The sequence below is a fragment of the Sabethes cyaneus genome, chromosome 2 (genome assembly GCF_943734655.1).
Source record: "Sabethes cyaneus chromosome 2, idSabCyanKW18_F2, whole genome shotgun sequence".
NCBI lineage: Eukaryota > Metazoa > Arthropoda > Insecta > Diptera > Culicidae > Sabethes > Sabethes cyaneus.
In genome coordinates this window covers 44373115-44388527 of record NC_071354.1, presented here as the reverse complement: position 1 = coordinate 44388527, position 15413 = coordinate 44373115, and the positions used below count along the sequence as shown (strand labels likewise).

General features: G+C 37.7%; 1 protein-coding gene across 3 annotated transcripts in view; it reads right to left on the bottom strand.

The window, feature by feature from the left end:
- The window catches only part of LOC128734141 (uncharacterized), a 36798-nt gene extending 23509 nt beyond the window's left edge, over positions 1-13289 (bottom strand). For 2 of the 3 annotated variants that reach the window (XM_053828178.1, XM_053828180.1), the window contains exons 1-2: positions 13147-13289; positions 12556-12678 (exon numbers count right to left, since the gene is read on the bottom strand). In XM_053828178.1, the coding sequence (XP_053684153.1) occupies positions 12556-12631 (76 nt within the window). In that variant the 5' untranslated portion in view covers positions 12632-12678; positions 13147-13289. Of the gene's footprint in view, positions 1-12555; positions 12679-12797 lie in introns of all 3 variants that reach the window. The other variant, XM_053828179.1, reaches the window with a different exon arrangement.
- Positions 13290-15413: the final 2124 nt, after the last annotated feature.

Sequence of the window (15413 nt, the reverse complement as noted above, 5' to 3'; positions counted from 1 at the left end):
TGGAATATATAACTTTTGGTGTAAACTCGATCTAAATCTGAAAACACTAAACCGTCTAAAATGCAACCAGTCCAGTGTAGCTGATATCTGAGTCATGCTGAATATCATTAAAGTACTGCTTATTTTATTATGTTAATATAATACTTTTAGAAGAACTGAATGTGGAGATGGTTCGGTGTCTCATTTCATTACCCAAACCCGAAACCCGGACTTATTTTTTCCGCTAAGCCCGAGCCCGACCCGAACCCGAATATTTTTTTCTGGCCAAACCCGAACCCGACACATGGTAAAAGTGTCAAGCTCGAACCCAACCCGAACCCAACGGGTTCGGGTTTTTTCGGGTTTCGGGTCTCAAAACCCGAGACCCGACCATCTCTACTATCCACTACTCTCCTATCTATCAGCTCCCTATCTGGCATCGGGCACCAGGATTCACTCGATCAGCAAGATAATTCTGAGATGCCAAACCGCTCCCTCTACCTTACCGCAGCATGGAAAGTATAGATATTTCTTACTGACGACTTGGTCTCCTAGACCCCCTTATGCGCTAAAAAATGAAAATGAAAATGAAACAAACCAGTTTAGACAGCGAGCGAGAATCGAATCGAGTGCTCAAATCAGAACAACGGCAACAACGATATTATTAATTGAATACCGTGCAAGCACCATATTTAAAACAGTGCCTAATTCTGAACAGTTGCAATTTTTTCTTAAATATTGATAAAACTACTGGTTTACATGACTCACTACGAATATGCGTATTATTGAAATAAAACGTAACCATACGTTTTATTCGTTTATAACGCATATGCAGTTAATATCGGAAACAAACGATTTTTTATAAGTTGTGCTTTTGTTATTGCATTTAATTTGTAAAAAGTTGCATAAATAACAATACAGTTTCACAATACAATTATTGCGTACTACTGGCACATGAAATATAACGTTTAAGTACGTTATTTTTAGTGATCAAAATTAACGTTATTTTCGATACAAGGGCGATATTTTTCGAAACCTTTCGAACCAACACGATCCTGCGAACACAACGCATATTCGCAGTGAGTCAGGTAACACAGTAGCTATTTAAACCATTTTAATAACAGGAAATAATCAGATGTAGTGATTAAATTGTTTAAATAGCTGGAATTTTGTCAATATTTATGAAAAATTTTCAACTGTTCAGAATTAGGCACTGTTTTGAATATGGTGCTTGCACGGTATCTAAAACCAAAATTTGAAAATAATTTCAAATGATTCTGTGCCATCTTCCCGCACTTAACAGACCCAAACACACATTGACCTTACTGTAGAATGCGACGCAAATTCAAATGACCGCTCTATTACTATTATACCGGGAGTAGATTGTTATTTTTCCTAAGTGAATTCGATAAACCATATACAGCAACAATTAATAGTTATTACTTCGATCCAAGCTTTTGGTCGTCAGAAACAATAAAAAATAAGCAGCAATTTATATCAAAAGACAAATAAGTAACCAGTTTTGTTTTTTTTTTTTTTTTTTTTTTTGAATAACAATTTGCAGAAAGTTGCAGAAAATAGCAAAAGAGGAGTAATAAATAAAACATGTCACATTCAAATAATAAGAGAGTTAGTCAATGCATTATCTGAATGATTTAGACAGCACAATCTATATACGCAACTTGGAACAGCAACAATTATACTATCCACAAAACTAAACAACAAATACGTTGAACATTAGTGGTTAGAACGGTTAAGTAATGCAAATATTGTCTATTTTTATGCTAAAGTCACGATGAAACAAGTAAAAACCAAAATGTTAGCAATGTGTTGAGTTTCAGAAGGCTACTTTCCCCGCGAGGCCGCCAGTGTTATTAAGGATCTGGGTCTACTTTACCCAGTGTAGATGTCCGTTTTTTAACCAATATTTAAAAAATTATCGTGAAAAATGTCATTTTGTTTTCTAACGGAATATTTAATAGAAAGAGAGATAAGACCAATGTTTTACCTACTTTCCCAATTCAAAATTATCCTACTATCCTTTTCATTCAAGCAAACATAGCCTATAGCCACAGAACAGAAGTGGAAGTAAAAATCCAAACACGTACTTGCTACTTTCTACAGATACTAGCGAACCTGGCGGTAGCGAGTCACTTTTTCCCACGAAAACACACGAACGCATTTTTCTCCCATACAAATGAAACACAAATTTCTGCATAACTCGAGAACTAATCAAGCAAATGGAATCAAATTTAGCATGTGGGGGTTTTTGTAGGCAAATTGATTTCTATGGTGAATTGAAACCCCTCCCCTCTTTAGGAAGGGAATTATGACCCCTCCCCCTTCAATACTGGGGGGAAGCTCCTACATAAATGAAATACAAATATCCTCATAACTAGAGAACTAATCAAGCAAATGTAACCAACTTTGGCATGTGGGGGATTTTGGAGACAGGATTTTTTTATGATGGTTTGAGACCCCTCACCCCTGAGGTAGGGGGATAAGTACTCTCATACATATAAAACAGAAATTTTTGCGTAACTCAAAAACTAATGGAACTCGAGAAATTTTAGACTCTTTCGTAAAACATTAGTCAATAACAAGACCACCAGAAACTTTCAATAGTAACATAAGATGATTCAGGGCGAGACGGACACAGGCCGCGAGTGTAGCCAGCCACAGCCCAGATAACACAAAATCGTAATAGAAAGTTCACATTAAATCGTTTTCATGCCAATTTCAGATTGGAATTGTATAATGATTAGAGTATGTCAAACCGAAGTGAGCAATAAGTTGTTTTGCAGTCGTGCGTGTCTTCATATACAATTCATGACTGTGAATTATAAAGGAGTATAGACGATTGCAGCATTTGATTATATCTTAATCATATATTCAGGAATATTTAGTTGCGTGTTATAAAAACTACGCAAAATAGAATTACAAATAGTTGTCAAAATTCTCGCACGTATATCGCCTCCAGTTTGGTACATATATGTTCTTATATGGCGTGAAATATAACTTTTTCGTTCAGATATGATTTCGTATATCACAGTTGCAATTGAGATATACAAACCAAATTGTTTACTGGGAGCGGGGGGGTAGAGATCACCTCTATCTAGGTTTATTTATTTTCCTATGATCTACTGACTTCTATTACTTTCCTTCAGGTGAGGGGTCTCACCCCTGCCTCCAAAAATCCGAGTTATGAGGAAATTTGTATTTCATTGGTATGGGAGCCTCCCCTCTTAGAAGGGTAAGGGGTCTCAGTACACCATAGAAAAAATTCTTACCTCCAAAAACCCCCACATGCCAAATTTGGTTCCATTTGCTTGATTAATTCTCGAATTATAAAGAAATTTGTATATTATTTGTATAGGAGCCCCCTCCTAGAGAGGGAACGGGTCTCAATTCACCATAGAAAAATTTCTTGCCTTTTGAAACCCTCACATGCCAAATTTGGTTTCTTTTGCTTGATTAGTTCTCGAGTTTTGAGGATATTTGTGTTTCATTTGTATAGGAGCCCTCCCTCTTAGAAAAGCAAAGCCTTGGGTTACGGAGCAAGTGCAACGATCCTACTGGCTCTATCTAGCAAGAACCGCCTTACCGAGTTTCGAACATACGATGACTGACTTGTTAGACCAGCATCGTACCTTGAAGCTAACTGGGCGATGACCCCCCCCCCTCTTACCCCCTCCATAAAATTGCCCTTTAACCCCCTATCTAAAATTGCTGATTATTTTATCTGTCCAATGACGTATAAATTGTTCGGTTTCGTTCAGTAGTTCAGCAGTTATTAGCATTTGAAATCTTTCATTCAAACGTTACATTTCTATTTTCGTTTTCACAAAGTGCTACCCAGTCCCAGTATAGTAAACAAAGACGTAGTCCTTCGTCAAAAGTCTATATTTCAGAAGTTTTCATGCAAAATACAATAATCCGTCATGTTATATCAAACATCTAATTTCAACTAAATAATTATTTTTTGTCACTGACAAAAATGCATGGAAATAACTATTTTTGTTACGTGATTATTTATTTTTGGTTATCGTTTAGCCTCAGGGACGAAACTAACCATAACCAGCTGTGCTGGGGGCAACCCGCGGTCTAAAATAGATGACAACTTGTCTTGTGGTCCAATGTTTTATAGACACGTTCGATTCAACGGTACTGTGAATACAAGTATCGATAATAGAGAAAAGGTTTAGGGCTGTAAACAAATGGTTACATTTCAAATCTGTACACCAAAATTTTCATCAAGCAGCTGAAAATTAATAACTTGTCTTCATTCCTTTTTGCTTAATGTATTTTTACGTTTTTTTGCATATTTTTAATGTCTAGCTGCAGCGCCAAAATACAGCTACGTGCACGTGACCATCTGAAATCGCCCACCTGTATGGATTCAGGAAAATGATGGACGGAAGTATGACAACGATCTCCCCCGTGATTGATTCACCGGTAGTACAGCGGTCCATGCAAGTCTGTTGAGCGCTGAACTGCCAGACTAGCATCGCTTCAATTACCGACGTTACATGCGGTGATCTTCTGCTTCACTTGAGTGAACTTCAAGCGAACGGTGCGACGTGCGACCCTGAGCCAGACATCGTCCGCATACCACCGAAGTCAACCGATCCGAAGCAAGTCAAATCTATCACCATCATGTGTAAGTTTCTTTTCTTTTGGAACTTTTACTATTTTGTACCATCACATCTAATGTTATCATTTTGTAGATACAAAACACCAAACTAACGGTACCCAACCGGAGCCACCATCATTATCAAGCAACATTGGTGCAGTCTACAACATGCAGCGACCCTGAAAAAGCCACGTAGCTTTATCATCAAGCGGAGCAGTGCAAAGAAATTCCTTCGACAACATTTATTCGGTGAAGCGGAAATACTCTATAACTTTGTGCATAAACCAGCGGATTTAATCGATAAATATTTTAACTATAATTTAATTTAATTATTTATAAAATTTTAAATAAAAATACTGGTTTCTTCATTCCCTAAAATTGCTTTACTTAAAACTGCGGAAAAAGTACCTAATTTCGAGTTTCTTTAATAAAATTTAAAATTGCGCAAAAAATACCCATTTTTAAGAACTGTTAATTCATCTTTTAATGCGCAAAAAATACCTATTTTTGAGAACTGGCGGTGCAACTGGTATTGCGCAAAAAATACTCATTTTTGAGAACTGTGAATGCATCTTATTATGAGTAAAAATTATCTTTTTTTAAGAACAGCTTATATTAACCAGCCGGTGGGTATTCACCATAGTACCTAGTTTTGGGGGGAAGAACATGAAGTGCGAAATGGGTCAAATTTTACCCATTAAAAAGTAACCGATTCTTAGCGTGTAGAGAGAGCATCAAGGGTAAGTCGCTTAGAACATTGTTGCAGGCTCAATTTAGGGAACAGCTCACCTCGTTGATTACAATTACGGTAAATTCATTTCCCAGTTCATGGCACACTGTGGCCCACCTTTTTGACATTTAAATTTTGAAATGTTAGAAATGGGCAGCCCTGCCAATGTTGGTTATTGTCAAAACGATCAAAACAGTCTGGCTGGGCGCGGGCGAGTTTGACAGGTTTCACACGAACAGCACCTCAGCGGCACAATAAAGCACAGACTGAACTAAATTTCTATGTATGAGGTGAACGGAATGTTCTCAGCGACTTAACCTTGGAGAGCATCTTATAGGCAGAGTTGAGCAATGTAATTCCTCGATAGTTTTTACTCTCGAGGCGATGTCCGTTTTTAAAAATATGCGAAATGAGGCCAATCAACCACTCCTCCGATATTTATTTTCCACCCATATCCTGACAATGATGCGGCGAGTTGCGTCGTACAGCTGCTCGCTCCCCGCTTTTAGAAGTTCAGCCAGGATATCATCCTTTCCAGCAACCTTCCTCGTGTGTTGGTGGCTTCACAGCTTGGCCGTCGCTCACAATTCTTATCCTGCACCTGCTGATCTTCGTGTTTACTTCTCTATTCAACAGCGTCTGGAAATAATCTTCCACCTGGCTGTTACCGTCATTTTGTCAGTAAGCAGGTTGCCAGCACTATCATTGCACATCACAAGCATGACAAAATTCTTGCACCTGACCGTTTAGTAGAAACTCCGTCGTTCCTGGCGAACCTCTCCTCTTGCTCTTCGTACTGGCGTTTTTTAGACGGTGGGTTCTTTTTCCACAGCTCTACTAGGACGAATCAAAAGACTCGCACAGAGTCTCTGGAATTCCTTGCATTGGAATCGTGTGAAAGAATTCTGCAGAGGACTCGCACAGTATACCTTGCTTATAGAAGCAAGATTCTTATAAGAGAATTCAAGAGTTCAATCCCAGGAATAGCTATAACTCGGTACGGGAATCGCCTGCACTATGAAATAAGAATGGATTCTAAAAGCAGGAATCCTGGTCTCTCGATTCTTTTCTCTGTTCTGTCGTGTAGGCGTAGTAAGCTAGTCATATATATTGAACTGTTGAGATTCTATCATTTATAAAATCAGCTTATTTGATACTTGCAATTTTACATGTAACTACCGCATTAACTTAGAATTTGCAGAAATATACATGGATGGTAGATGAGGAAAACGCTGGCGACAAAGATGCACAGTGGCACTCATCAGAATGTGGAAAGTGATTTTCCGTTCTCCACATACTCGACATTCGGCAATGGCTGAGTCGAAGGCACGACAAGACTTACAAAATAGAGCCCATAATTATTCGATGTACTGTCCTTGTAACGTTGATGTCTCTTGAGTAGATGCCGTTTTTTGTGTTAATTTACTGTCATGAAAATATTGCAGACTGGGGCCCCTAATCTCAAAGGCCCGGTGCACAGTGGTCCCATTGGTATCAGAACACGCGTTTTTTTAATTGCGCCGAAATGGTTGATTATACTGGTTAAGTATGTTCAGAGAAATTTCTCAGCGTTAAAAGCTCTTTCATATGGCATGAACGATTATTTGATTAATCCCCCTAAAAGTTATATAAAAAATTTATTTTTTGAACAGTAAGAGATACAGCAAAACAAAGTTCTACAAAATTTTTGAAAAGATTATTATAAAGAACTTTGCCAAAGAAAGTAACCTTCTAGCTATTATAGTTTTAGAGATAAAGAACAATTTTTATGGAGACTTTACGAAAATCAATTTTTTGTCCACAGTTCTTTCTACAGTATTTATACGCATTTGTCATGTTCGGCAAAGATTTTCTAACAGTCAAATTACATACTTTTGTAGAATATAGTAACTTGCTATCGTCAACATTTGCGGAGAAAATTAAAGTTTTCGTTTAAAAATTAACCAATTTTCAACAGCAATAACTCCCAAACATGCAAATATATTCAAGCCATTTATTACTCATGTGAAAGTACAAGAAAAATACTACAAAATGCAAAACAAATTAGCTTGACCCTGGCTATCCCTCTACCAAAACACTTACATTGAAAATTGTTACTCGGTTGAATTTAATATGGCGTAGTGTAAAAACCGTGTTATCCCGATCAAGTAAAGTGTGCAAAATAAATAATGAAAATGTGTAATCCAAGCAGCATGGATTATTAAGATTTTTAAAATTCGTTTTCGGATGAAATTTAATTACTGCAGTTCGAGGTGTACAAATTTCGAAGTGTATTTGAAGATACTTCATCCTCACTATCGCTGTTACTGTGCATATCAGACCTCGTCATGTATTATCAGCTCGAAAACTGCATCACTAAACACGTTTTCTGATGAAGAACTGAAGACAGTAACTTTTTTCGTAAAGTACGGTTACGATGGAACCGCAGATCTTAGCGAGTATTAGCAAACATTCATTGATAATGATGGCACGAAGTCCAACTCAAGCCTTTGTGTCACATCAATTGTTCCCATGAAAGCAGTAACAAATGGAAAGAATATATTCCTAAATCCACATCCATCTTCGACCAGATATGTTTCTTTGAATTAGCCTAATTAGATCGTCTTCGACCAGGTATTGCCGGCCGTTGCATCTCCAGTTCAGAAACGACCGCACTAACGCTGCAAGAAAAAATTAACATAGACCAGCAAATCGCAAAAATTTATCCTACATCCTACATCATGAATGTGAAGGTAGAACGGTAATGGTTACGAGCTGATGATGACAATGGTGGACAAGGACATACAACAGTTCCGAATTCATCACACAAGGAAGATCTCCAGAATGGCTACAAATACGGATCTTCTGCCGTCTGTTAGAATCTTCTGATCCGGTAATTTCTAGCATGAGGGAACTACTAAATAACAAAAACGCCATGTCCTCTGAAGATGTACCTACTGCAACTGTTGGTCAGTACATATGATATGCACAATAATAGCGATAGTGAGGATGAAGAATCTTAAATACATTTCGAAATTCGTACACCTCGAACTGCAGTAATCAAATTTCATCCGAAAACGAATTTTGAAAATCTTTTTCTCTACAAACAATCCATGCTGCTTGGATTACACATTTTCATTATTTATTTTGCACACTTTACTTGATCGGGATTACACGGTTTTTACACTACACCATATTAAATTCAACCAAGTAACAATTTTCAATGCGAGTGTTTTGGTAGAGGGATAGCCAGGGTCAAGCTAATTTGTTTTGCATTTTGTAGTATTTTTCTTGTACTTTCACATGGGTAATAAATGGTTTGAATATATTTGCATGTTTGGGAGTTATTGCTGTTGAAAATTGGTTAATTTTTAAACGAAAACTTTAATTTTCTCCGCAAATATTGTCGATAGCAAGTTACTATATTCTACAAAAGTATGTAATTTGACTCTTAGAAAATCTTTGCCGAACATGTCTAATGCGTATAAATACTGTAGAAAGAACTGTGGACAAAAAATTGATTTTCGTAAAGTCTCCATAAAAATTGTTCTTTATCTCTAAAACTATAATAGCTAGAAGGTTACTTTCTTTGACAAAGTTCTTTATAATAATCTTTTCAAAAATTTTGTAGAACTTTGTTTTGCTGTATCTCTTACTGTTCAAAAAATAAATTTTTTATCTAACTTTTAGGGGGATTAATCAAATAATCGTTCATGCCATATGAAAGAATTTTTAACGCTGAGAAATTTCTCTGAACATACTTAACCAGTATAATCAACCATTTCGGCGCAATTAAAAAAACGCGTGTTCTGATACCAATGGGACCACTGTGCGGTGGACCGGTTGGCTCCCAGTCCGCTCCTGGATAAAAACGTCTAAAACGAAGTATATGCTGGCGGGCGGGACCGAGCTGGACAAGGCCCGTTTAGTCAGTATTGGTATACCTTGGCTCACTGGAAACAATACCAGCCGTGAGATTGAAAGTCGTATTATCAGCAGAAGTCGTACCTACTACGGACTCCACAAACTTTTGCGGACACTTCCACATTATACCTAACGGTAATTAGACCGGCTGTCTTCTATGGGCATGAGACGTAGACACCGCTAGAAGAAGACTTGCGAGCACTGGGAGTTTTCGAACGGCGGGTGCTAAGAACCATCTTAGGCAGCGTGCAAGAGAACGGTGCATGGAGGCAAAGAATGAGCCACGAACTCGCGTGTCTCTGCAGCGAACCCAGTATTCAGAAAGTGGTTAAAGCTGGATGGATACGTTGGGCAGGACATGTTGTTAGAATGACGGACAACTACCCTGCAAAAATGGTTTTTGCATCAAATTATACAGGAAAAAAACGGAGGGCATGGTGGCATGGTGGCAAGACCAGATGGAGCGAGATCTGCCGAGTACTGGGTGCCCGCGGAATTGGAGACCAGCTGCCATGGACCGAATTAGATGGAGAAATTATGTTACGCAGGTCTTGGCATAAGACGTAAGGCCAGCAAAGTAAGTAATTGAGGTGAATCATGGTAATCTAGGAGAAAAGTGGGTTCGAGTGAGCTCACATCATGACCAGTTTCATCCTATGGATCTCCTAGCTTGGTACAAAAGTAACGAACTCTAGTAGGCGCTATTCCCTTTATCTATGTAGAAAGACTACCGTCATAAAAATATTACATTTTCATGTCCCTAAAACTACTTCTTCCAAAACTAGTTTCTCAGCAACGGCTTTATTAATTTGTACGCTATTAATACCATTTACAACGCACTATTTCCCAACTCATTTTCTAAAATTTTATTTTAGAAAGGATATGAATGATGTTAATAAACTCAGTTAGTTTGAAAGAAAAATGGAGCGTGGTGCTCTTACGTTGGCACAGAAACTAGAAAAGGCGAAAAATAAAACCTTTTGGCAAAGTAGTAGAAACACAGATCGAATAGGCTTATTTTCAAACTTGTCCATCATCTTAGTACAGAACTCTGCATTACCAACGATGGAGCCTCTTACTCGAACTAGTTATGAGAGTGGTACTGGCTCGAGTAACGAAATGAGGCCTCTTGTAGCACCTAGTGTTCGTTGTTCGTTGTTTGTGCATAAAGTTCAAAAACTTTGATTTTATAGGAGCAGCTTTTAATTCCGTCCAGTTTGCTCTGTGATGAACTGTAATACTCAGGTGCACGATTTTCGAACAAGCTAAATTCGGATGCTAAGCAGTTAGCGCGCAATTATTCATCGACCCAAAATTTGCGGTGGTTTACAAATGAAAAAGTAATGTAAACGTACAGTTACGGTAAAGAAATTGAAAATAAAGAGGCGGCAGAAAATTACGGAACTCTTACTTATCTATCATACGCTAGGTAGGTAGTTCCTGCTAGGTAGGTAGTTCAACATGATTGGACAAAATTTATTAGTAATTGAATACAACCAAATTTTATTTCAGCAATCTGAAGATTTTTGAATCAAAATTACTGAATGAAGGTGAAAATTCCTATCTAATTGCTTCATTAGTTCATGAGTTTTTAGAATTTGTACTTTTAAAAACTCAACAATATTACCCAGTATACTTTATCGATCGCGATTAGTCGCAATTCAAACCGTTAATTTCCAAGTGGCACATCCAAAAAACAAAAAACAGGACAAAGCAGCACACGAAGCGCGTTACACTAAAGTTTATCCGCAAACACAGCGGCCGAATCGCACACAGTACAGCTTTGAACTAAACTGACTGTACATGCAATAAACAGCTAAGTGTTGAGGTCTTCGAAGACCTATGTCATTGGACGATCAGGCCACCGTGTGTCCCCCATTCCGACTTGGATTGAACGAACTTTCGTTTGGCTGCACTCTTGAAGTTTTTTTTTTGCTTTTTCTCCCTCTTCATACTTTACCAGGTACGTACAGGTAGCGACAGTTACCTATATGCTTTCATGCAGCATTGTTGTACAGCTCAACGTTGCGTTGTCGAAAGAAGTGAGCCTTCCGCAACCAACAGCTGACCGTAGGCTGGATAGAATTGAATTAAGTAATTCGAGGCAATCATTCTTGAATTATAGATAGATATAGGAATTTATCAGGCAAAGGTAGCCAAAAACTAGTGCTTTGATAAATCATGCTTTAGTTTTAATTTGAAATATTAGAGTTGCATATAAGAGCTCTCTTATTCAAACTGAATCAATTTGCTGCAGGTCAGTTTGTTTTGTGAACTTGCTTTTGTTGCATTCGTATCTCTTTTTGTGTCACTCTTCAGCGAAAAAAATAGTGGTAGATCTAACATGAGTCATCGTCTTACGCGAAAAGATAACTGAAATGTACCCGTGTTGGACCGCAAAGCAGGAAAGTAGTTCGATTCGATGCTGGTGCTGTTTAGCTTTCACTTCGCTTTTGATTTGCAAAATAGCTAACAATTAGTGATTACATATTTACAAACAGGACAGTTGCAAAGAAATTGTTACTCTAAATAATAACTGCTTTTGTAATGTTATGGGTTTGACCATACCAAAAATATTTGAAAACATTACAGTATAAATGGTATAATTCCCAAAAAATAATAATGAATAATTTTCGCAAATTGTGAAGTAAAATTGGTTTTATCCAATCTAAAATGGAAGAATACATTGTACATCTAATCAAATACAATCAACAATAATTTCGAGTTTCCCTTTGTAAAAGGTAATATAATAATTATTCAATCGATGTTCCAAACAATAGAAAAAGGAACTTGCTATAACATAAATTACACAAATGTAATAAATGTTTCGCAATTTTCTCGCTTCTCTCTAAACCCACATTGTACGCACAATAAGATCAAAGACAGAATCCACCATTAGGTTCATCCTTCAAGTAAACATAAGCACGTCACAACTTTTTCGGGCATTTGCGCACTGCTATGCTAAGAAATTTTACCAAAAATATCAAGAAAGCCGCTAAAACTTCTCCTAACCCGTTATATTGCTGACTAGTTGGCAATAAACGCATATAATGGTAGATCCAGCAGATCAGGTTGAACTGTTAAAAACCTGTTTTGTATGCTCTGGAATATTTTTTTTTACATTTGAGTCTCTCCCATTTGGCTGCCATCGTGATGTTATCTCTATTTCCAACTCAGCAACTCCATTTTTCTAACCTATTCTTGTATAGACTTTTTGTAGACAGTGAAAAAAGCATGTAACAAGTGAATTCTATTATACTATTTCTTAAATGGATGCAAAAGAATGTCGAACTCAAATGAAATGGCTTACCTTTGGGAGCTCTTAGCGGTACGAAACTGGCTTCCGGACGTTGCTGCCACTTGCCACTTCCACTCTGTTGATCCATTTTTTTTATAACAATATCTTCAGCCTGCAACCTCACTTTGTTTAATTCTGATGAGAAAGGAAATATAGTTGTAACAGTTTAGTTTTTTTTTCTTACGATTTGACTCTCACTGAAAGGAATTCAGGTTTTCAAAAGCTTTTCGCCCATTTTACAGAGCCACACTTACAGATTCTACTATGTAACTTGGTTTTTGGTATCTTTTTAACAATCACCAAATTGCACAATTAAAAGGATCATTAGACACAATGCAACATGTGTCGAACTAATTTATATAAAATTTGATTTCCAAACTTAATATTCTTAACTAAATTCACGATCAATACCGTTCCACTCCCGGATTGTTTCGGTGTTGTTCTTCTTTTGCTTCTTATTTTTCCTGGCACGAAAATGTGTAGCTAGAAATTTAGCTACTGAATCGCTGCCAGCCACAAGGGAAAATGTCTCCTGCACACTCGAAAATGGATGTTGGAATACGAAAAGCGATACCGAACAATAAACTGCGATCGGTAACTAACCTGGTCATAAAACAATAGCAGATTATAGGGCAAAGATCTCAGAGGGAGAATAATGAATCCAAGCAAAAACCTCTGCGGACAGCAGAAAATTCTTTGCACAAAACCAAAAAATAACACTCACAGTCGCGATTCGCGACGACAAAAACGCAAGCAGTCACTCAGTCAGTCAAGTAACGCGACCCGTCCGTCCACAATTTGACAGGGCAGCAGAGATGCCAGATTTTCGTCAAATGAATATATGTAACTGCTCGAAAACCTCGAAAACCGAAACAAACCTGGTGTGAAATCCGAATGAAAGGATTTACCACGGGATTTACCGACTGTGGAAGATAAAAACAAACAAAGAACTGCACACAGTTCCAATGAAGTAATCTGCGCAAATGTTTAATATAATTTGTACATAAATCTGCACAATGTAAACAAAAAAATATAAGCGTGCAGAACTCAAACATTTTGCGTTTATCAAAAAATCTGCATATCTGGGTGTCCCTGTAGTGCTGACTTTTGCACTTTTGAAGTTTTGATGAGGCTTTTTCGAGTACAACAGGGTTGCCACATGCACAGATTATTCTGTGTTTAACAGATATTTGAAAGAAATAGTCTGTACAGAATCTGTATGCACAGAATACAGACTTTCGCCAAATTACTCAGATTAAACAGATTTTTGAGTTTTTACATGAGAGTGAAAGAGACGGAAATAGTCAGCAAAATGAATCTCTATCTCTTTCACTCTCATTGTTTTGCATTGGACAGATTTTTGCACAGATATTTTTCCTCGTCGTACAGATTGTCAGATTTTTTCAACAAAAAAACACAGAATTATATAAGAGGCGAACCAGCCGCAGGCTGAAAACCTCTCTAATGTAGAATTAAAAAAAAAAAAAAACAGAATTATATGTGGCATCCCTGAGTACAAGACTTACTAAATAGAATTAACAAAAGGGCGAATGTCGCAAATGTAAACATATAACGGGTGAGAGTTATTTTTTTGCTGAACCAGCATAGATCATTTTGCGATGACGTCATTTTGCCGTCAAATGACACCACTTGGTGGTTTGTTTACGTGTTTTTTGTCACATCAAGCGGTTTCGATTTGAAATTCCGTGAAGGATTACTGCAACAGGTGCTATAAAATGCATGTAAGGTGCTTTCTCTTAAATAAAAACTATAATTTTTTATCATTATCTGCCGGACAAAGATAGAAAACTCAATTCAAACTTTAACACCATGTAAACAAACCACCAAGTGCTGTCAAAAAAGTGTGGTTAGGAGCTCCCGTGTAATGATCTATAGGAAAATCTAGAGTGACTATATACAGAGTGGCGACAATGTCAAAATTGGAATGATAATTATCTGTCAGTGTCATTCCAATCGAGCAGACGACCTATCCAACGCGTATGCAGGAAAGAGAAAGAAAAACCTTGGAAAAGCCGCATTGCATACATTTGGGATGACTTGTCGCCACTCTGTATATAGTCACTCTAGGAAAATCAACCGTCACTCGGTGTGTTTACGCCAGGCGTATGAAACTGAAGGGTAAAGAAGTAGCTAACATCTTTTTACGCTTCCTACACGTCCGACACAAAAAGAAAAAAAGCAAAAAAGTAACTTTGTTCGGGAGCTTACCAATACTGATTCATCCGAGGCTGAAGTTAGAGCGGGCTACTCACAAATACATTTTGTCCGAGGCACAGTTTGTTGTGGGCTAGATGAGATGTTGGCTACACGAAAAATGTATGGGAATGACATTTGTGACAGCGGGGTGGTTTACGCTTGCGACATTCGCCCTTTTGTTAATTCTATCTTCACTTGTCACCTTGTCAGGTGTCTGACACAGAGAATTTTGTAAATGCGCGTGTAAAGAGAAGACTCGGCAGAACTCAAGGGCAAGACTGGACATTTTGTCAAATCTCGACGGAAAGGGCTATAGCGAATTTGTTTATTCAATCCGGTTTGGAACTGGATGAATTTTGTCTGTCAGATAGGAGCAAACGAACACAAAAAAATTCATCCGGTTTCAATCCGGATTGAATAAACAAATTCGCTATTAGTTACAGAGACAATAGATTACAGACAATAGATACATTACAAATAAACTTCCACCTACGTTCACGAATTTCTGTGGTTATCGGCCGTTGATGACACCGACGATGGAGTTCCTCATTGGATGTCCAGTTATCAGGCCACCAGGCACGAATGATGTGTCGTAGGCACAAGTTAATGAATACCTGCAGTTTTTGCGTTGTCTTCGCTGAGACGCACCACGT